Here is a 23404-nt window from a genome sequence, read left to right on the forward strand (position 1 = left end):
TATGTATTTCCTCATGACTTTTTAAATGTGGTATCCCCCTTATGAGGCTATATTCAATGTAAAAATGACTAGAGAAGTTTTTGATTGTACCAAACGCCGGTCAAGTTACATAGAATGTCACAGAACACAAGCCAGTAAATACTGCAGCTAGAACTGTCTTGTCAGACTAAAGCTTGTAAACATAAAACATTCTATTGTGCCGTTCTGAAAAAAATTAAGCAAGACACAGAAATATATTTTCAATTCCCTTTGTTTATTACCATAACCCACTTTTAATTTTTTTTAAATACAAAGTATCAAGCATATATGTTAAAATTACTTTAAAGACACATTTAATCAACTTGCATATTCATATATATATATTTCTATTCACCTCAAGTTGTATCCAGCCCTGCACATAGCTTTTTGATTAACCTGCTTATATATTAACCTTTAAAACCTTTGATGTCAGCCTTGAATAATAGAAGTTTTACAATTTAACATTGATTAAACTTCAAAGCAACATTTATTTTTCATAGTGTTCCTGTTTAGTCAGCTTCATTCAGCTACCTTCTACACTGTGAATAATAAATGTAAGAAACTTTCCTTAAGAATTCAATTAAAAATATTTTTTTAAAAGGCTAGAGCAAAATTCCCAATATTTTTTTGTAATGGCGTGTCAGTAGGAGTTTCAGAGATGGATATCTCAAAACTTTGGTACACATCCCTTACACAATCTGGAAGAAAAGATACAATTAGGGTTGAGTGCAAGAAAAAAGGTTCTTATGATTAAATGGTACGTATCAATTCATCTGTAGAATAAAATGTTATTCAAGTAAAACAGGACTCATGCATGATCAGTTCAGCAGTAAAACATTCTTAAAAATAGTTGTTTGGCCATAATTGCAGTTTGTCATCATTCATCATCATGATTATTCTTTAAAAACAGACAAAACATTGTGATTGGGGAAACCTCACCAGTCCCTTTCATGGGGCTCTCTGTATGGTATGCCTAAAATACTAAAAACATCCTTCTCTGTCTTTGTAGTGAATGGAGTGCCGCCAAACACCTTTAAGCTACCCTGACGCACCACATCTTTGTTCAGCGAGTGTTCCGATAAGCTCATTCTTTTTGTCTTTGCCATGGCTCTCATTGAGCGGTTGAAGTGTGCCGACCCAGTGAAATACATGATAGCACACGCAAACTCGTTGTAGGGCACGACGATGATGTCCAGCCTGCGATGGCGGTGGTCTGGCAAACGGCACACGCCCATGTACTTCTTCTGCTCTCCGTTGTCCTCGTGGCTCACCAGGTCATCCGTCAAAAACCCTTAGAAATAACGTTTATTATTAAGGTTTCTCTTTAGGAAAGAAAACATCTTAGAAAGACATCAGGCGGTTTTTGAAGGTCATCTATTATGCAAAATCTTTTATACATAAACATGTGTCCCCTCTGCGTTAAGAGAGTCTGAAAGTTTCAGTCCTGATCCATTTATATAAAAACCTGTCTGAAAATGAGCTGATTCGATTTTGGCCACTTTATGATGTCATAACGATGTTTTGGCTTGTGTAACCATTAGCCAATCACCAACCAAGGTAACCCCCCCCTTATCACCTGAATCTCGTCCTAGAGCACCATTGTGTTCTTTTTAACCAAATATCTCTCAGAGGGGCGTGGGGAGCAGAGTCCTGCACGGGTCTGATTTTCAAGACCCGCTCTCGCCCCGCACCCGCGACGTGCAATACCGAACCCGCCCCGCTACCCGCACATATTGCCAATTAGTTCCGCAACCCGACCCGACCCGTCGTCACAAGATCCCCAACCCGACCCGAACCCGCATAGCCTATATATGAGCAGTGAAAACGTGCAATTATTAACACACGCAGTTGCATATTTGTCTCAAAAAGCGTGGGATGTTGGTTATTTTCTCCATCTAGGAACCAAAAGCCTCCCAGACGTTGGATTTCGCTCTTGAGGAAGTGTTATTGAAAATGCTGTATTCTCCACTAGAGAGCTTCACCTCAGCCATTTCGAATGTGGCGCGCACAGCAGCAGATTGATGCGCTGCAGAGGTTATGATTATGCGCGGTCCCGCGGGGGAGAAGTCTGAGGATTTAAACATTAAACTAAATTATTATTATTTTAATATATTTATTATGCAATACCCGCGACCCGACCCGCATCATCTTTGTTTTACCCAGAACCGAACCCGGAAAAAAGCGTTTGAAAAAATACCACCCGCGAATCACCTTTTTTGCGGATCACCCATCGGGTACCATCGGGATGCAGGACTCTGGTGGGGAGAGGCTCCTTATTTTCATCTAAAGTAACAGACCCCTATTTCGAGGCCAAACACTTCAGAGACATGTTTTGTATATATCTGAGACCTATTATATATTGACACAGCCCCACCTAGTGTCAGCAGAAAGTATTAAAATAATGATTACAACAAAATGCAAAAAATAAATTAAAATATATATAAAATATATTTTAAGATCATGTTTAATCATCTGATTCGTCTGTACATTGCTGTGTTAGTCTGTGTTCTTCTAATTATTGTCTACAGTGTGTGCCTATTGAGCTGTTTAGAGCCATGTGGGACAAAACCCGATCCTGCCCCTCCCTCTCACTGTCTAAGTCAGGGGTGCCCAACCAGTCGATCGCGGGGAGATTCCCAGTCGATCATGAGATGTGTCTAAAAATAGAACAACAATATTCTGTTTTATTATGTCCTATAACATAATCTTCCTGTGCCAGAATAATGCACTTGAACGCATCCAAGCTTTGTGATTGGCCGACGTGACCCCATGTGTCGGGGCGTGGCAGGTGGGCAGTGGGCAGTGCACTAGTTCGCTGACGTTATCCGTGTCAACAGTCCGCACACACACAAGACCGCAATTATGGCAGAAGCAAAAAAGCCCAAAATATATAATTTTCACTCCGAGTGGGAGGATGATTATTTTTGTATCTATTCCAATTCAAAGTCCATCTGTCCAAGTCCAAACTTAAATTGATTATAGTCTATTATCAATTCAGGTTAAGAAACTAGTGTTGCTTGCATCCTATTTTAAAAGGCATTTCTTTTTATAATCTACTAAAATGCAACAAAAAAAGGGTTTGATTCTATTAATTTTGTCTTTTTTATTGCATTTTGGCAGCAGATTCCTGTGTAGCTTCAGATCTGAGTTGTCTTATTAGTAAGCCTAATTTATACTTTTGTAGCAACACTATTTTTATATAATGGCAAAGAAAGGGTTCAGAGTCTTTTCTTTTTTCCCTGTGTCATATGTGGCAGCACTGTTCAATGTTTCTTGAAAACATTACCCACTGTAGTGACGTGTGAATAAACACCAACTCTGTATCAACAACACTGTTGTGTAACTTCAGTTAAATACTTGTGTGTAGATTAGAAAGAGGTAAGATAAAGGATCTGCAGTATTTTATGAGGTATTAATCGTACGAAGGTCAGTTTTATACAAGTAGAAGTGTGTATTTACCTGGTAGTAGGCTGTCAGTAATGGCTACGCCTCTATTTGGACTGGTAGATCTCGGCAGACTGGCAACTTTAAAAGTAGCTCTCGGTTCAAAAAAGGTTGGGCACCCCTGGTCTAAGTCAATGGTGACTGTAAAAACTACACTGCGCATGCTCAGAGTATTTTCCTATTTAATGTGTGTGGCAAAAAAATAATGACCATAGGGGCATCGAGCTGCCATCCCCACCATACGTCATCTCACATCACTCAGAGCTGATTGGCTGTAAGTACGTGTGCCGCGAAAAGTGTGGTGTGTGAAGAGGAGACGAGAGAGCTGCAGTGACGCGTCCATAAGAACATAAGGAGGACTTTTACAAAAAAGTAATAGCGATTTTTGTCCAGAAGGATAGGCAAATGGACTTAATCTTCAGTCAAGGTAAGACTGCAATTTTATTGAAAATGGGATCTTACTAAGAGAGAACAATTCAATATTTAAATGATAAAATTAAATTGTTTGGGTATCCTTTTGTTGAACTGTCTGTTTAAAATTAATTGAAGCATCAGACAAAAAAACTTTTGAAAATAATATTATATTTTGATTTAGGTCAAAATATAATATTTGTAAACCTGAAGAGTCAGTGGCAGTGCCTCTAGCCATGAACCTCACTGCAGAAGCTTATATATAGACATCTAAGTTTTTTGTGCCCCACCACTTTTGTACATATAAAAACGCCACTTAACACCTAAAGAAGATGGAACTTACCACTGTCACGGAGGCTCTGCAACAATTTGCTGAAAACCCCTTTGTGAGATTTGCCATCAGGTTGAGTTATAAGTACGTCAACATCTCCACACGTGGCTTTTCCCCGACGGTAGGAGCCACACGCCATCGATAACAGGCCTGGGTCTACTGCATGGACAGCATCCTTCACCTGCACATTAAAAGACAGAGAATATAGGCTATCGTCTTTCCGAGTATGATGGAGGATTTTTTCAAATATTTGGATATGTTCTTTAATCTTACAAGTACGCTTTTTAGCCTTATCCTGGGAGGTAGGTTTGCTGAACCAGCACATCATTTTTTTGACAAGCCGGAGGGAATACACCTGCTTTAGTCATCTATCTAATGTGCACTTTCTATCTGGCAGCTTTCAAGGAAAAATGAGTAATACAATATGAAAACAACTAGTCTTGTACTCAGCGCTCTGGAGTGAACAGGTATCTGGCTAACGTAAGATGCGGCTACTTTTAAGGAGTAGTTTTCCCCTTTGGGATGCTCCGCTCCGTGAGAGCAGTCTGGTTTTCCCATTATCAAGCAGTCAAGGAAAGCTGACACAACTGTTTTTCTACTTCCAGCATCTCCTTCCAAATGACTGAGGGCTAGAGGGGGAATCTTTTTTCAGAGATACCTCACCTCATGTTACATACTGAAAGTGGTGAAAGATGCAGGCATATTTCAGTCTTTTATACAGAATGATGATGTAAATATTGCGACAGATGAAGATGCATTACCACTTTCTCTATGGCAGCTGCTTCTTCTCTGGGCATCCGGTCCAGAAAATCATCGTAGTGCTTGAGTCCTATTTTCTGAGTGGTGCTCAGGTGGGCTTTTGTGCGGATGTCCTCCAGTGTGCGAAATCCCTAAAAAAGGAAAAAACATTTTAAATCCATCTTAAAAGAAAAAAGCATGTTATATAATAGAAATGTGTCTCCTGTGTCGTTCTTTTCTCTGTTATGCACTTAATTATGATAACATATTTTAGTTCACAGCCTAACTACAATTCCTTGATGATTTTGATGAAGAATGCAAATGTTTTTCATAGTTTTTGTTTTTTATAGGGATTCACAGCCCAACAAATTATATTTTTAAGGATGATAGTTCAGTTGATATCTGAGAGTTTACAAAATCAGATAATTATATTAACATATATATTATTCAATGCATCTGACATGTATTAACAAACATTTTAGAAAGGATAACTTATATTTTGTTTAAGGTTCTCTTATGGGCGCTTTCACAAGCCATGGTCTGTTTGTCTACTCCAAATCTGAAGAAAATGGATACTCAAGGGGCATGTCAGTGTTTCCCATACATCAATTTATATATCTTTTTTTGGTGGTCTAATGCAGGGGTTCCCAAACTTTGCCATGCCAAGGACCCCATATAGCATTATCCTCTGGCGGGGACCCCCCTGTTGCAATTTTTTTTTTTAAATGATGAGTACATTATGATGGAAAATATGACAAATTATTCATACAGCTGAATACATTTTCTTAATATATATATTTGTATTAATAATCAGTTATTCTTCTAAAAAATGCTTTTGTTTGTCATTCATTACATTCATTGTGTCTTCTGTTATAAACATTCTTAACACAATATTAAACAGTAATATCAACAGCAAACATATTTTTAAAGCATTTTTAAAGTGATTTCTGTCTTTATAATATTATATAATTTTGAACAGTAATATGAACAATTAACATATATTTTTAGCATTTTTGAAAGCTACTTATGCCTTAATAATATTATATATAATACTCAACAGTAATTATTAACAATAAACATATTTATATTCATATATATAAACATCAATATTTGCTACATCCGTGCACTCATCCAGCTGCAGAGCGAAATATTCACTAGCTCTCACTTGCTCCAGAAGCTGAGCAGATACTTAGTTTCACTCTCAGTAGCGGCAGCTCGATTCTGATTGGCTTGAAGGGCGGTCGTGTGATTTAAAAACAAAAAAATAAAATATTAATTAAAAAAATATATTAAAAGATCCGCATCAAAGGACACATAGATGGATAAATATGCAGTTATTAATAACATCTACAAAAAAAAAAAAATGTAACTATGAAAAAAAAAAAATTCCCCTTTCCCTCAAACTTTGCATGACCCCCCTGGCGCACCCTGGCGGCCCCCCGGGGGGTCGGGCCCCCACTTTGAAAAACACTGGTCTAATGGATAGTGAGGTGGGCTGATGATCGGAAGGTTGCGAGTTAAAATCCTGCCTGGAACACCACTACTAGTGTGCCCTTGAGTAAGGCAGTTAGCCCTTGGTTACTCCAGGGAGAATGTCCCTGTAATTGGTCATTGTAAGTCGCTTTGGAATAAGGCGTCTGCTAAATACCTAAATTGTAAATTATATTTTTGGGAGAGTAAACCCCACAGATCCTCAACTCCGGTGTGTTTCACTCATTAACAACGCAACACAGAGCAACAACAAAGTTGTCTACAGTAGCCATGAACTCGCATGTATTTTCTTATTTGACGGGGGGGTGGGGTACATTCTATGTGCCCCCACAAATAGTATCAAATTCTGTGGGAAACACTGCATGTACATAGGAGGCGGACCAGGAAATGTACTTTCAGAAGCCTTTCTTATTGGTTGAAAATGTTGCATTAGAAAATTATACACAGAAACAGTGAAAACCCTGCGTCTACAAACGTCACTATTTTTATGGACTTCATTTAGTATATTCTACATGTTATTTTCAGGCGAGATGTCAAACAAGCATTGGTTGTTAATCTGTCTTGATCTCAACAATTGCCTGCGTAGGCAGCCTATAATCCCCATGTTTTGGCAGAACCAAAAAAATCTGTGAAAAAAAGGGATTGTTTCATGTTTTGCCAAAACCAAAAACATAGGGATTGGGTCGGTGTATATTCTCATTGCATTTTAACTGCACTAAGGATCGCTTCGAAATTATGTTAAACAACTCTCACAAGGGGTTTCTAATCGGTTGGGGTTGGTCTGCTCTGGACAACGATTACTGTGTCTAAAACTGCACAAACTGATTATTGATTTCAACAGACAACATTTTGGCCTGTAAAAATGCCCTTGAACATTTAAAGGGGACCTATCATGCAAAATGCACTTTTGTACGTCTTTTATACATGAATATGTGTCCCTGGTGTGTCGGGGAACTCACCAAGTGTCAGAAAACACAACCCTCTCTCTTTTCCTCCATACCCAAATCTCTAAAAATGGGGCTGCAACGGATCTGATACAGACTGATACAGATTTGAAAATTCTCTGACGTCAGAAACGAGGAGCTCCGCCTATATGGGCAACTCTCCACCTATCAGGGGAATGAGAGGTTGCCGTGGCATGGTAACAGCATGGTAACATGACGTTCGTGCCTCGCCCCCCTCCTTTGCAGGGGGGCGTGGTCAGCTGCAGCTCATTTACCACAGAATCAGCCCTTGTGAAGACAGGGCTGGAATAGAGCAAATAGAGCGAAATGAGGCATGGCTAAAATGCATGATCTGTTTGGTATTTTGAAAAAAAAACTTCACAGACATGTTTTATATAGGTATGGCCCTACAATATATTTAAGCAAAAGCTCACGACAGGCCGAACCACGCCCCTTAGCTGTGATATAATGAGCATATATCACGGCCTGAAGTGAGCTATTGATTTTCTAAAACGGTTACCAAGTGTGGCAATATGAAAGAGAAATACACTCTAATTTAAATCGTTTTTTATTAGTAAATAATGATGTTCAAAATAAAATAGTCCCTCCGTTGCCTTCTGCACGAAACATAGTGTGAGGTGGTTGCTATGCAACAACACTAACAGCTAGCGAACATATTAGACAGAGAGCGTTGATCCATTATTTGGCTATTTATTTACATTCATTTGTATGTTGCACCCACTGAAAACCTGTCCAGCATCAGTAGCATGGCTTACGTGGTTACTTGTTGAGGTTGTTCTAGGCTGTTGCTTGGAGTGGCGAGAATATTTCTCCACTTTCTCTGGTCCCCGAGATTCGGCTTCCAGTAGCTCTGGAGAGAGCTTTCGCACCTATGGCCACTAACGGTCATAATTTCTCTGCTTTGTTTCAAGACCCGCATCAGAAAGCTTTTGAATGGTGGTACTTTTCCACTTGGTCTACCTGCTCTTCACGTAGCTCTGCATGTCGTCGTTTAGGTGCTTTTTTTCTGGAGATAGGCACTGCTCAATCCACTCCTCCATAGTAAGACCACCCCGGAGGTCGAAGTTAACCTTAAATATTTCCATTTTAAGCTTTGACGGAAGAAATGTAAATATATTTATAAAACTGACAAGTCAAATCAAGCAATCTGATTGGCCGATAGTGTTTTTGCGGACCTCTTTGATTACAGATTTGAAAACATCGTTGCCTGCTTTAAAAGTAGCACAATTCACTATGTCAAACCTTGGAAAGTATCTAGATATCCCTGCCCTAATGCCAAAGGAACTGCACACTGAATATGTTTTGCCATTTGATGTCTATGTCTGGACCGCTGGGTAAAAAGGAGGGTTTCTGCCACGTCGGCTTTCTTGTTCCAGTATGAAACCCCAATGGTATACTGTTTTTCTCAGACGCGGAGGGATACTGACTTGTTGTGAAAAGTAACTTACAATTCTACCCGTGGTATATGCTCAGTATATCACGGCTAAGAACCAATCAGATTGCTTGATTTGACTTGTCCGTTTTATAATATTCAAATATAGCATGATAGGTCCACTTTAAGCAAGATTAGTACTAAGGGGACTTTTTAGTTAGAAAATTAATGTTTCTATTAATCCTTCATGTCCTTCAATTTTTTGTTAATTGTCAGACAGCAGATACGCGTCAAAATATGCAATAAAGTAATTTCAATATAGGGAATATAAATCAGCAAGAAGATATTCTAAATCAGGTTATATGTCTGTCTTACCAGTTGGTACCACAGCTGTGCAGTTTTAGTCCCTGCACCCCAGATGTTAGTAAAAAGCTCCAACACTGGCACAGCATCCCCGAGGTGGTCTAGCTTCCGCAGGTGACCGCTCTCCATGATCTCATCGATTTTGTCGGCCATGCGTTTTCCAATTCCTTGGATCTGGCAAGCCTCCTAAAACAAATAAAAAAAGGTTTGATTTAAAATTAACAAAAAATAATCTTCCTATTGTGCATTAGAATAATATTTATACTTGCCCTTCATCAAATTAAAAGCACTTGCTACACACACAGTCCAGACACTACCAACAAAAGGCTTTCAGGCTACCTGGTAGGATGTTATGGGCTTGTGGTAACTCTTCAGAGCGTTGACAGCCTTGGAGTAGCTCAGCGCCCTCCACTTGTCCCCCTGGTGAGTGTAGGCCTTGGCCAGCACTTCCAGTTTGTCCGTGATGTCCTTGTTGAAGTTATTACTTTTGGACTGAGAAGACTGGGCACAGACCCACTTCCCTGGGACGACGCTCTGAGCAGCAGAGTCTGTAGCGGGCTCCAGGCTGGGGCCAGGAGTCTCCTCTTGGGGGGTCTGACCAGTGATAAGAGCTTCCAGGTCACTCTGAGAGACCCCGTCTTCTTCTCCGCGCACATCCTCTTGAGTGTCTAGGACTGCCTGAGAGTAAAATATGAAGGTTATGTTATCAAATTGCAATATGGAATAGTGCAACATCCAAATGGCAATTGGTGCAATATTTGGTAAATGCTAAATATGTGAGCAAAAACATTCTTAATAAAGTATTGTAGTACTGCAGAGAAATCAAGGCTTAACAGTATTCTACAGACGTAAATAGACCCTATTATGCTCATTTGTAAGTTCATATTTAGTGTCTCTACTGTGACATGTCTCCATGCTTTAAGTAAGGGATAATGTGCAGCGACGCGGTCATTATGGGGAAAAGAACACCGACAGGCTGATCAGGAGCCCGACGCGAAGCGGAGGGATCTAGATCGGCATGCAGTTTGCTTTTCGGCCAAACTGTATACAGTTAAATCGAACTGACTTGTTTGTGCAGATGTGAGCGTCCTTAACAACGGTCAATAAGTGCTTGACAGCCGTCTGTCTGTTCTGGATTAACAACGTATCACGTGTTCTGAATTGACCAATCAGAATCGAGTATTCAACTAAGCCATGTAATAATGTTCAAAAAGCTCTTTATTCTTCTCATACTGCCTGTGCTGCAGCACCTCTTTTCACCCTCTGTCTGAAACCAGAGCCCAGTCTGCTCTGATTGGTTAGCTGGCTGGCTCTTTTGTACTTGACCCGCACATTAGCCCATCACGTAGAATGTGTTGGAGCCCTAGTCTATAGAAGCTTTAGTGTTACCTAGTGATGTCACTATGTTGCGGAAGAAATAAAGGACTATACTAGAGGCGTTTCCAGGCCTCTGGAGGGAACTTTGGTAGTTTAGCCATTGCAGACCATTTACATGCACACAAACTTATATAATACACTACAGGAAAGGGAAAACCTAAAAACCATAAAATGGCCCTTTTAATAAAAAATAATCTGTGTTTGGTAGATATCACCTTAAAAGAAAATCACAAGATGATCTTTTTTATAATACTGAATGAAAATGTGAAAATGTTTTCAATATAATTTACTCAAAATCGTGCAGCTCTAACTATAAAAAACACAGACGTGTTGTTTTTATGTATTCGATGTCAAGCTTTTGTTCCCTATGGTACAACATGATTACAGACTGCAAAACCTGTACACAGGAGCAGGATACCTACCATGTCTAAAGTCTCCTCTTGCTTGCTGTGATCAGACGTTGGCTCAACAATAGCGGTTGCAGTCGGCTGGACATCTGGCAGCTCTTCTTCAATGTTTTCATTCTTTGTTTCAGATTGCCTAAGTGGGGAGAACATTAAAAGAGATTTTAAGACTGACAACTCGTTGCATTTTCAAACATATGTATGGTGTTTAATTTCAAAGGACTTGTGGAAATGCTTCATTTTGAAAGGGACAGCCGAACAGTAGTAGTAGAGTAGGTCAATAGAAAGAAAATAGTTCCTATATAAAACTGCTCGCAACAAGATCTGTGGATTATCTTGAGTAAAACACTCAGGATTAATTAAATGACAAACTATTGTTGAGTTTTCCAAATGTATTTTTTGGGGGCTTTGAAAACCACAAGCCAAATGCCAATTCATTCCATTTTATTCGAGAGAAGGCAGACATCTTTATGGCTGGAATTTAAGACTGCAACTTAACATATTACAATTTAGATTGATACAAAGCACTACAAGCTAAATAAAATATATGTAATTATGCGCTTAATTTTCCCTTTAAGTAGTAACTGTGACGTACAATTCAAAAGTGGATTCCCATTTATGGCTTTCTCTTCTGCAAAAAAACGATGTATGTGATAAACTGGAAACATAGTAAAATCAAGATGCAGTTGCATTAAAAAAGTACAATAACATGATTTACCTCTTGGGTAAAAGAAGGCTGTAGCTGTCAACATCCAGCAGTTGTTTCTGAGTGATGCACGAGCTCAACCAAATGCATTTCACCAGTTGGACTCCAGAGGGCATACAATCCACTTTAAGTAATCGCATCGCCCTTTCACTGTCCATGCTGTCATCCACAACAACATGGGTGACACCGGGAGACAGCGCTCTCTCTGTCTGTCCTCCATTCTGCTCAATTTGCCTTTCAAAGATCTGGCATCTGGCATTTCCTATTCCAGCAGGCAGAATGTACACTGTGACGCCTTTAAAACAGTTTCCTGGGACAGAAAGAGGAACATGTTTCAAAGAGGGAATATGTTGAATTTTTTTGGCTTCAACTTTGGGGTTTCTTCTCCTAATACAACCTTAATGCAGATCACACACGCACGTGCACGTGCACACACACACAATAATAACCTTTGACATCATGTTCTTCAGGTTTCTTCTTCACTGGGGGAGCATCCTTTCCCTGTAACACTCTGGCTCTTTTAACTTTGGGAAAGGCTTTCATAATACCGTGACGAGGCTCCATTGTGTCTCTTGAAGGAGGGTGCCAGAGGCCTGTGAAATGGTAAACAGATGTATTTATTTATTATTTAGAATTTCGTTCAGTAAAATTCATCCACAAACCTATAATAAAGTCTGTGTGATACCATAAAGAGCAACCATGTTAACTATGTCTGAGTTGGCAGTAGTTACACATTGAAATATTGACTGAATAAAAGTATTAAACCTTCGCAAAACGCTCCTTTTGCCTGCTAAATGTATGATACTTATGCCATAGTTTTTACTATTTGACTGTAGCGATGTTACACTGGAAGAATGCTATATTAAAATGGAGTGCATTCTTATTTACATAATGAAGTAATGCAAGTATCCTAATCTAAATGTACTAAGCACATGTATCTTCATCTTAATTAACTAGGTAGCAAAGGTATATGCACACCTGTTAATGTTAAATTATGTAATACTACAATACATCCATAAATGTATGTGCAGCATTTTATGTTAAATGGAAGTAATTTTGTCTGGAGTAGGTGGGGTAGTTACATTTATATTAACAAAACGTTGTAATTATTAACATGATCAGTTGTGTTGAAACTTGAAAGCATGAAAGTATTCATCTTCAAAGTAATATGTATTATTTAAATCGCATTAGTAGGTCCTTAAATGTGTTTTGAAGTGCTTAAGTAAATGAATGAGTAAATGCTATTGCAGGACTGCCTTTTCATTGATGCCTGTTGATCTCGAATTACTTTCATTTATCTATGACAGAACAGTACACTTCTTGTACACTTGTTGCATAACATTGCTCTGCATTGTCAACATTATATATTGTAGCAGTAACATTAAGTAGATTTAAACCATATACAGTCTATGATTTAAACACACTGGAATAGAAAACAGTGGGATCAGTTTCAGCTTGTACTCAGTACAGATATCCAGCTAGCTGACACAGCAGTTAATACAAAAGGCTTAATTATCAATCTGTGATAACAATATAATGTCTCACGAGATTTTTTTAACGATAAAATCGTGTTAGCTAACTTTATTTAGCTTGTGCTATCGGGCTCTAACCCTAAACAATCGATATTAAAACTGTTTAAACTGTTATTTTTACTCAATGTTTAAATCCAGGTTTAATTCACTACAATATATAAAAAATACAACTGTACTTTTATTTCCAAAACGCTTTTAAAAAACTAATATTTGGGCTCTTACCCTCAGATGGAACCATACGAACAGAACAACAGCCAAATCAATTGCTTCACTTCCGGGTCATTTACGAATATATATATATATCTCTATTTCAATAATGCTTTGATGTCTTTATATTACACCATGTAAGTAAAATTACTTTTACCACTAAACAGTTGAATTAAATAATTTTATATATTTGAATACAATTTCTCGTTTACGTCTTTAGTTTACCAGTTGCTGTGGTTACGACCTATACAGTCTATGGTTACGACCCGTACATTACGGGTCGTGTCCGGAAGTGGCCCTGTGTACGAGAAACCTCTTTAGAAACATGGCTGTGCAAAACTGGACTGATATCCTGAAATCATCAAAGAAAACAGCTTTAATAAGCGATGGTGAGGGACTTCAAAAGAAAACGACGCTACACAAGTGTTAGATATGCTTTTGCCAACATTGCTATATTCATTGTCATGAATTTAGTCTGCTAGCTAGCTCTCAAGCTAACAACAATGTCACTTTGCGAGAACCAGGTGGCACAACAACTAGCCTTGTAGCAGATTACACATGTTGTTAACAGAAATAGACCGTTAAACTCATGCTGTAAAATATGTTTTGACAATTTATTAAGCCCTTCGCCAGGAGCCTGTAGCAACATTTCAGAAAAAGTTGTGTCTGACTAAAGAAGTACACTTTGACTCGCTTTTCTAACTGCCTGTAGAGAGAAGTTATGCATTTGTACTTTTAGCATCTAGCTAATTTTGAGTCTGGTTCTGCTTCCTGTTAGCATCTCTGCTCGCTTTACATTACTCCCTGAAGTACCTTTTATTCATCCATGTTGATTTCCTTTTACAGCTATACAAAATTAACCAATAATGCCATGTGATGTTGTGTTATTACAGACTGTAGTTGTATAGGTTGTGCTAAACTAACATTATAGTATTCTGGTGTGTTTTGTTTTGTTGTTAAATGGTAATTTTATATGAAAAATCGTTTCAAATTCCACCTCCAGGCAAAAGGAAAATCCACTACCTCTTTACAGATGGAAAAGAAATGTCAGAAGAGTACGACTTGAAAACAGATGAGCTCATTGGTGAGAAATACATCTTGAGTTTCGAACAGAAGCATGTAGCTACTGCCCTTCTGGTTTTTAATGGCATAAGTTTATGTATGTTATAAAAACGTTTGGTTCTTTACAGTACGAAAGTGGCGCCATAAAAGTACACTCGGAGATCAGGGCCCATGGCAGGTGGAGGTCGGGGAGCCTCTAGCGGGCCCTGACACTTCTTTGGATTCGGAGGTGATCAAGGAGAACTGCTCCAACGTAGGTTTTCTTTCTTCTACAGTTAATCCTCTTCCTTCTTTACTTTATAAGTTCTCTTTAATCTTTCAAGAGAAAACACTAGTGAATGTCATGTCTGCAACATGGATTTGAATGTTTCTGTTTCCACAGCCTGTGCTAATGCGTAAAGACACAAAGAACAGCTTTCAGTGGAGAATCCGCAACCTTCCCTTCCCTAAAGATGTTTTCAGTGTTTCTGCAGAGCCGTCTGACAGATGCATCGTCGTTAAAACGTCAAACAAAAAGTGAAAACACTGGGTTTCCCTTTCTATATGTTCTTATCATTCCTGTGTTGTACACTTGTTGCATGTAATCCTCGTATCCTCCCTATAGATGGCACTGTTGACAATGCATTTGTTTACACAGGAGTGTAGGAGTTTGACATCCTCTCCATATCTCCCCAGGTATTATAAGAAGTTCAATATTCCTGATTTGGATCGCAATGAGCTGCTATTGGAAAACTCTGCCGTCAACTTCTCTCACGCAAACAACACTTTAATTATCAGCGTAAGTCCTACACAACAATCACAAACACATGAATCTTTACCAATAATGTTGTGTTACCAATTGCTTTAAATGTAAAGATGTAAGAACTAAAGGTTGATTCTTATTATTCTGACCTAAAGTCTTGAGTGCAGGGAACCAATGATGTTATTCTCAGCAGTAATTTGCAAAGGTAGATGAACAAAAAAGTTTAATTGTGTTTTATTTAAAGCTTTTTATGGAATGATACAGTATTTGATACAAATTTTTCAACTCAAGCCTTCCCCTTGAACATCAATAACTGACATTTTTGACATAAATATTTTCTTTGTTTATGATTTCTTTATGTTTTGCAGGCTCTTGCAAAAAGATTTACAGTGACAGATTTGCAGGAGGGAAATGGAGCGAATGTTTAAGTAATTAATTTGTTCTTCTCTCTCGTCCAGTACAAGAAACCCAAGGAGATCTTAACCCTGGAACAGGAGCTACTGAAGGAGCTGAAGAAACTGAAGGGGACCGACGAAGGGGATGTGGACTGCAAAACTCAGTGAATTCGGACTGTGGGAGCGAGGGGATATATTCTGCGTTGAATTTAAAGCAGAACCTCACTGCGTCATGTTCAAGTCACATGTGAGCCCACGTTTATTTATTCCTTCTACTCGGATCCCTTCATTAAGAAAGCATTTGCACAGTGCCTTGTCAATCTGTTCCTAATTGGGATTCATTTATTACGTTAATATTAACATTTTCTCCTTCTGGTTATATATGATGCAGACATTCCAGATATTTGTGTTTTAAACCCTCACAACTAGATGTATTACCTTTCTAGGTGAACCAAAAGTGTTTTCTCTAATTATTGTTTTTGCAAAAAATAATTTACATAAAAAATTGTATCACAACAGTGTCTATTTTTTTCGCTTCTCGTTCCCAAAACTACTAGGGAGCAAGTTTGATGAGGATCACATAACCTACCATCCTCCTTTCATTGATGTCCTTGTAAAACACTCAAAACACACAATGCCTCATCCCTGTTCGTTCTGGGGTCACCGTTACCAGCACATCCCATTTGTGTTAACTGAATACCCTCATGTTCTTTGCATGTAGTAGCCCACCCTGAAAGCCATTACTGAAAGTCTGGTCAGAGAGCGAGCTAGTGTTACTGTTCCCCCTTTACAACAGAGGGTCAGTCTGACTCTGTGGTCTGCAGCTCAAACTACATGCACAAAAGTTAGGAATGTTGCAGGGCTTTGTAACATCAAATTTGATATTACTAACAAATATAAACACGGCATTACAAGCTTTTTGGATTTTTTGTATTGCTATTTATAATACAGCATGTACTAAAGATAACAAATCCTTCAGATAGAATATTTTTAGATTTGTTTACTTATCTCAGTAGACCATACAAACACAGTCCAGTCACAAAATACTTAGACAGTGGATACAATTGTTTGCAGAGCTGTTCAAAAGAGACAATAACTTTAAGTATAGTTTGTTTCAACCGTGTGATTCCTAGCATTTTTTGTACCACTTTAAACCCAGAGAGCAAGTGCAAAAAGCAGAAACAAAACCGCAGGTCTCTCACTAGTGCTTTGTCTTCTTCCAGATGGAAAGAACAAGAGTACAAAAAAAACATAGCCTGTCTTGTTGTTTTGCAAATTCCTTTGAGGGATCTAATTTTAGAAAAAAAAATGTTTGTTCTCTTTTAAAATAGGTGCTGTGTTGATACTACTTTGTGCGGGTAAATAGCAAGCATTCATTCAGAAGTTTAGTTATTTACTTCAATGCTTTAGTTTTGAGAGCTTGAACTGCAGTCAAAACAAATTCCTGCAGCAACAAACACCAACTAACAAATTGGACATCCAGCTCATGCACTGTGAGAGCAGCCGGGTCCCTGTGTTCGGGGTCTTCTTCCTCCCCTGTCGTTTGGCCTCTGATGGTCATGCTCAACTGCTTCTGGGAAGAGGGTTTCTTTTCTGCCTCCCTTTCATTGCCGAATGCCTCTTCCCAGCCATTCCCCCTCTTTCAGCCGATGCCACATTTTGCCACACAGGCCCCGATGCTATTGCTGCAACCCTTCAACTCCCTCTCCGCAACCCCCCCCCCCCCACCACCACCCCTTCAACCCCTCCCTGTGTGACTGGCTTCTTTTTGATAACTGACCCCTCCTCGTGTTATTATTCGAACCCACTATTGTATAACATGCCCTTTTATATGAGGTTTCACAAAGGGCCCATTTGATCAGAGGGTTACGGTGTGCGATCGTGAGAAATGCAACTACATGGTGGTAACCTTTGTTTGGGCCAAAATGGTGGGCTGACCTCATCGCTTTTAATGCATAGCTCGGGCCATTCAGGCCCAAGTCTCACTTGCTGAGCACATTGAATTCAGTAGCCTGTCACAGATATTGCCCCTCAGTTATCTGGGTCTCTAGCTTGAAGAAGAAGAAGAAGAAAAAACAACAGTTTTTTCGGGGGGGCAACCAACAATGTATGATTTCCATCCCAAAACACTCAAGAGAAAAGCAGCACAGCTTGTGAATTGATTCTTTAGTGGTTTTAATATACACTCTACAATAAATATTTCCATCATTTGACGTCATTTACATTTTTACAGTAAAAATATATTCATATATGTAGAAAAAAAAAAAACAGGTTAAAGATTCTCCAGAATGGCCTCCTTAAGGCAGGATAGCATGTCGACTGAGACTCAGATGCTGTAACCACAAGTAAATCCACAGATAGCTGCCGTGTCTAGCTTCATTGTACTAATTTCTCTTTTAAAACATTCTTTGTTGCTGAGCTGGTTTTACTTCTAACCAGAGGTTTTCATTCAAGACAATATTGTTGAGCACTTCGGTACCTTTCCTGCCCATTGATTTTATAAGTAAAAATCTGTCCTAAAATCTGTCTGCATTGGAAATAACTAACAGATTAGATAGTCAATGGTTACATACAATCCAGTACAAAGAATTACACAAAGTCCACAAAATGAGGCAAAAAGTGTATGGGCACTTGACTGTAAAAGTTAATTTCTCTGGGAGCACTTGTTTCCCCTTGTAGTGGTTCTTTTGTGCGGGTTCGTCACTCAGTGGCTTCAGTCCTCAGCGGCCCCCTGAGCGCTGGTGATGCGAATGCTTAGTCCGCTTGCCTAAAGGGTTCGCAGGGACACGGAGGGGAAGGTCATCAAACGGTCTCCTTTCGCTGAGCAAGTGGCCCCTGGGTAGACGCTTCATGAAGTGGGCCTCCCTCTGGTGCTGCTTGGTCTTGGAGGCCTTCCTCGGACGGCCCTTGCGTGTGAAAGCCATGTACCAGCCCTCGTACTTGGCGTTCTGCAGCGCCGTGTAGTTGTTTTCCAGAACAATCTCAGTGAAGATGCAGTCCTTGCCTCGTCCTTTCCGCTGAGAGAGAAAAAAGACGGGGGAGAGAAGTTGAGGTATGTTGGAACACTTCCAGAATGAGAAAATCGTCTTTATTTCCAGACAATCAAATACTCTTTGAAACCATGAGAGGGCTGTTCAGAAAAACTCAAAATCCAATTTGTTCTGGCTTTTGAATGCTTCTCAACAATGTGTTGCCATAAGCTGCAAATCTGGAAATGTCTAAGAAACAAAACATACTTCAAGATGTTGCTGTAGCCATATTCAGCCACACAAACTATGAATTCCAGATTACCTTGCCGATCAGCTTCCCCCTCTTGTTCATGCATATGTAGTATCCCGTCTTCACCCCTTTGATGCGAACACGACTTCCAAAAGAGTCCGTCTCCACTTCCAGTTTAGCTGCGCAGACAAACACATCACAACTAATGAGATGACACAGTCCTGACATGGTGCAGGCATGCAGATAATGATGTTACGGTGTGTGAGACAAATGAATTCTTTATGTACGGTGGGTACTGTAATGAACTGGAATGACATCACTTCAACATTTAATGTCAACACTTAATGGTTTTTCAGGAGCAGTGAACCAGTATCATGAAGATGACATATACATTCCCTCTCTTAACCCTTTTATAGTCCAGTAGCCACCTTTAACAAAGCATGTAAGCCTGCCAAAAAAGCACCAAATGATAGTTATTTCGCACGGCGCGATTGTTGTCGAACGTCAGTAAATGCTGTGCTGTGATGCAGCTCAGACTGTGGAGAAAGGAGAGTGAGAATACTGCGGTCAGGGACACAGCCACAAGCACAGAGCAGCGGTCAGATTTGGGCCACTTACAAAAGTGACACCCACTGTGTGTGTGTGTGTGTGTGTGTGTGTGTGTGTGTGTGTGTGTGTGTGTGTGTGTGTGTGTGTGTGTGTGTGTGTGTGTGTGTGTGTGTGTGTGTGTGTGTGTGTGTGTGTGTGTGTGTGTGTGTGTGTGTGTGTGTGTGTGTGTGTGTGTGTGTGTGTGTGTGTGTGTGTGTTGAATGGTTTAAAAGACAAAAGAGCACACAGGAGAGGCAAGGAGAGGAAAAGGTATAAAGTGAAGATGCTGACTTCACCGCTCCTAATAAATTGAGTCATACATTGAGTTGTAAAGCAATGAAAATTCCTCATAAAATGAACCTCCAGAAACCAGGCAGCAGGCATAGAGAAGGGGATGGATCTTGGTGGTGGCTGGGGTGGAAAGATGGCTAGACACACCAAACTCCTTTGGTGACAGGATTTCTGCTCACTTTAGGTTTAAGCTAGTTGTTCTGCTTGAAGCAAAAAGTATCTCCCTGAAGTCCATCATTACATGTACCGAGGACTTATAGCCTGCCAAAAACACAACAATGTAGGCCTATATACATATATCATCATCTTCAATATATCATCTTCAAAGGCCTTAAAAGGTTGCAACACTAATGTCACTAACGATGTTTACAATTGCAAACGGTTTCTCCTGGCTCTAACATTTTCCAGCAGCATGCCAAGAACGACATAATTTATACCTATTTTCAACAACACCCCGCGCACCATTGAATTTAAACTATTCCCGTGTTTGTAAAGTGAACACGTTCACTTTTTGTATTGCTTTTCTGAGGTTTAAAATAATTGAAATGTAACAAAAGATGGCGTTTAGCTGTCAACGGTTTTGTTAATCTCGCTGTGGCACACCGGGGCTTCAAGTAAACAAGTTTCTGCATCATTGTAAAGACAGCAAAAAAGATCTCACATTTAAAAGAAAGAAACGTGTGAAAAAAATGTTTAGCTTTACATAATTGGCATAAGAGATGTTTGAATATGTATTTGTTCGCCACTTAAGGTAAGAGTTTTGCTAGGCTATAGCCTAATGTTTAAAGCTAAATATTATTGTTCTCGCGATATTTTGAAAACTTCTCTCGCAAATTCACTGTCCATGTCCTGCCTATTACTAAAACGTAACATCTTATATACACTGAATTGTGTTTTTTGTAATTTGTAGTTGTATTATTATCTCTTTTAATAGTTTCTAATATACATTGGTATTTTGTTCTTACCGTGCACCGCTCCGTCGTCTCCGTTGGCGTTGACCCTCTTGTTGGCCAGGACCTGGACGTGTTTCCCGCTGGTTCGGCTGTACAGCTGGTAGGTTCGGGTCAACCTGCGGCTCATCCGGTCCGACAGCCGGCTCTGCTCGGTGACATGGTGCTTGAAATTAGGTGGGGACTGCACAGTGTTCTGTCGGACAATAGAAAACACATGTCACTACATGTAAAATTACTTTTTAATGTGTTTTACTTAACAACTCGGGGGAAAAAGTCAACTATGAGTGAGGAGACTAAAGCTTGCCAGTCAAAAAGCCGAGTCCCAGGCCCACAGTTCATTATGTCATTAATCACATTTAAAATAAGGCCTCCTTCTTTTTTCTTCTTTCATGTAGGCCTATTTGTACATGGACATGTAGGTCTATCTTCCTTTTCGAGATGCTTTCATGGACCCTCGGGGATGACATTTCGCTCTGATAGGTTGTTTTTACCACCGATGATCTTTCACCCCTTCTTGACTTCTTTTTTTCTCCTTTCAGCCCTTCTCCATCCACATATGTTTTAACAATTACTTTATGGGCCAGAGCTTACCTCTTTTCAAGATGTTTGAATTGTTGCCAATTGCCATAGCACTCATAATAAAATGTTTTCATTGTTATTGCAGCCTATTGCAGATGTAGAGACTCTAAAGTGCGGCGCCTGCATACCTGTGTTAACTGTTATCTACTTAATTATAAAACTTCACGCAACATTAATGATTTGTTATTGAAGTGCAAATTTGAGTTACCTGTGCGTAAAAGCAAAGCGCCGTGAACTGAAGTAACCTGGGAAAAGAAAAAGCAATTAGAATATTAGACGTTATGTTCAAATGTAAATGAAGTTACAATTACAATATGTTGGAAAATGTTTACTTACAGATAACCTAACCTCGATGTTCTCAGCCTCATCTTGTAATAGTTCAAATATTGCTTCATGAATACTCCACAGATTCGGTGCTGGGAGCTCTCGGAAATAAAGTTCCTCCTGGTGGGGATTTCAGGTCCGTTTTTATCCCCCTCTTGTGACACATAGAAGATGATAGCCGGGACAATTAAGAGATCCAAAAACTGTCAACGTCCCATGCAGGATACAGGATCCCCTCTCCTCTCTAGTGAAATATTAATAAAGTCCAGAAGATTTAAATGCGCCTCGGTTCCAATCCAAACTGAAAGTCCGGAGAAGTGTCGCTGTCACCGAGCCACCTCCATTAAATCCTCTCCGTGTCAATCACTTTTTTCAGTAAAGAAGCTCTTGATTAAGATATCAAGTCGAAATAAATCCTCTCTGACATTCAATGGCAGAGCAGTGGCGATTATTTTTAGTTTTACGCACGGATCTGTAGGCATCAGCGGTGAGATGCGCGCCTTGAGTTTCCTTAAAACAAGCGGTTACATTAAAAATGTTCAATGCATCCCACAAGTACCGACAAGGCTTTAATGATCTGCTGTGCAGTTGCACCTAATTGTGTTACAGCTGTCCCTCTATGAGATGCACGGATAGTGAAAAAAACTCGAACGTCAACCTTCTTCCCACACGTGTGTTTCTTGTGGTCGCCTCTAGTCCACAGCATCTGTCTCCCTCTACATTTAAATACTTTAACTTGCGGGAAAGTCAATATCCTCTGCGAGAGCAGGCGGAGCGTCCGAGCTGGAGCCAATTTGAAACTGAATACTTATTAAAACGCTTTGCCTGCACGTATTTGCGCACAAATCCACAAGCACATCATTCACCAATGAGCTGAATGTATATTTTTCAACAATATGAACATATGACAACTTCCAATTTTGTATATTAAAAGAAAAAGAGATATCAAGAGAAAAGATACCAACACACAAACACATTTAAAATCAGCTTTCGGCTTCTTCCAAATGTTGAATGTATTCACAATTATACACATTCATCTAAATCATGCACATGCCATGTATCTTCATCCATGTTAAATCACAGTGTACATCTATAAGCAGACATGTACACATGGAAAAATTCCCTGGCATGTACTTAAGAAAATCTACAGTTACATTAACTTATTCCCTGGCTGCAGGTTAGAGGTTGTTTGGTGGTCCCTCAGGATGGACCTTGATGTACTTTTTCATCCTACATATGTAAGTAATATGTATTCCATGTGAACACATGACACAGAATGGTTTTCACATAACATCTAAAGCCTTCGCCTTGGATACAAATGTTCTCCTGCTTGCACTGCAGTCACTCTTCCATAACTTTTCACAAACCTGGGTTGATTTTCAAAAGTGTCTCTGGCCTAGGTCTGCTTTACTTTCACAGCAAGACATACTGCACTATATCATGCAATTATAAGGTGATTATTCTTTACAAGGTATACTATGAACTCTGGCCTGGCAGAAACTACATTGATCAATTGTGTTGACACTTTTTTTGATCAAACACAAGCAGAAATGAATTATAAATGAAGATGTTGAAGTAGCTTAATTCTCTGAATGCATTATAGGTTTGATCTACACTAACTGCCTTTGAAGTACTGGTTGTATAACTTTAGTTAATGAGGGCTGTGGTTATTCTAATTATCAATTAATTGGCCAATTGTTTTCTATAGTAATCAATCTATTTGGTCTATAAAGTGTCAGCTAATAGTGGAAAATGTCTATCCCTGTTTCTCAATGTCTTTAAATATATGTGAAACTCCAAAACCCAAAGATATTCAGTTTAAAATTAAATAAAACAGAGATAAGGAGGACATCTTAACATTTGAGGGGCTGAAAACACTATTTTCTGCTTTT

At 39.3% G+C, this 23404-nt stretch overlaps 3 protein-coding genes across 3 annotated transcripts; 1 reads left to right on the forward strand and 2 right to left on the reverse strand.

Annotated features, from left to right (window-relative positions):
- Window positions 1-236: 236 nt before the first annotated feature.
- On the reverse strand, window positions 237-13429 carry poll (polymerase (DNA directed), lambda). Its single transcript, XM_034092283.1, has 9 exons — window positions 13375-13429; window positions 12070-12213; window positions 11633-11930; window positions 10933-11050; window positions 9473-9811; window positions 9146-9319; window positions 4966-5094; window positions 4217-4385; window positions 237-1309 (listed from the first exon to the last, which is right to left on the reverse strand). Exons 1-9 carry the CDS (start codon window positions 13388-13390, stop codon window positions 954-956), a joined length of 1743 nt encoding a protein of 580 aa, XP_033948174.1. The 5' UTR covers window positions 13391-13429; the 3' UTR covers window positions 237-953.
- Window positions 13430-13610: 181 nt separating this feature from the next.
- On the forward strand, window positions 13611-16065 carry dpcd (deleted in primary ciliary dyskinesia homolog (mouse)). Its single transcript, XM_034092842.2, has 6 exons — window positions 13611-13748; window positions 14363-14443; window positions 14550-14674; window positions 14804-14937; window positions 15097-15199; window positions 15622-16065. Exons 1-6 carry the CDS (start codon window positions 13685-13687, stop codon window positions 15724-15726), a joined length of 612 nt encoding a protein of 203 aa, XP_033948733.1. The 5' UTR covers window positions 13611-13684; the 3' UTR covers window positions 15727-16065.
- A 1651-nt stretch (window positions 16066-17716) lies between these two features.
- Window positions 17717-22233, reverse strand: fgf8b (fibroblast growth factor 8b). The gene is made up of 5 exons (XM_034082624.2): window positions 21525-22233; window positions 21397-21433; window positions 20622-20802; window positions 18850-18956; window positions 17717-18575 (listed from the first exon to the last, which is right to left on the reverse strand). The coding sequence occupies exons 1-5, from the start codon at window positions 21581-21583 to the stop codon at window positions 18279-18281; spliced, it is 681 nt and encodes a 226-aa protein (XP_033938515.1). The 5' UTR covers window positions 21584-22233; the 3' UTR covers window positions 17717-18278.
- Window positions 22234-23404: the final 1171 nt, after the last annotated feature.

Source organism: Pseudochaenichthys georgianus, chromosome 1, assembly GCF_902827115.2.
Source record: "Pseudochaenichthys georgianus chromosome 1, fPseGeo1.2, whole genome shotgun sequence".
Lineage (NCBI taxonomy): Eukaryota > Metazoa > Chordata > Actinopteri > Perciformes > Channichthyidae > Pseudochaenichthys > Pseudochaenichthys georgianus.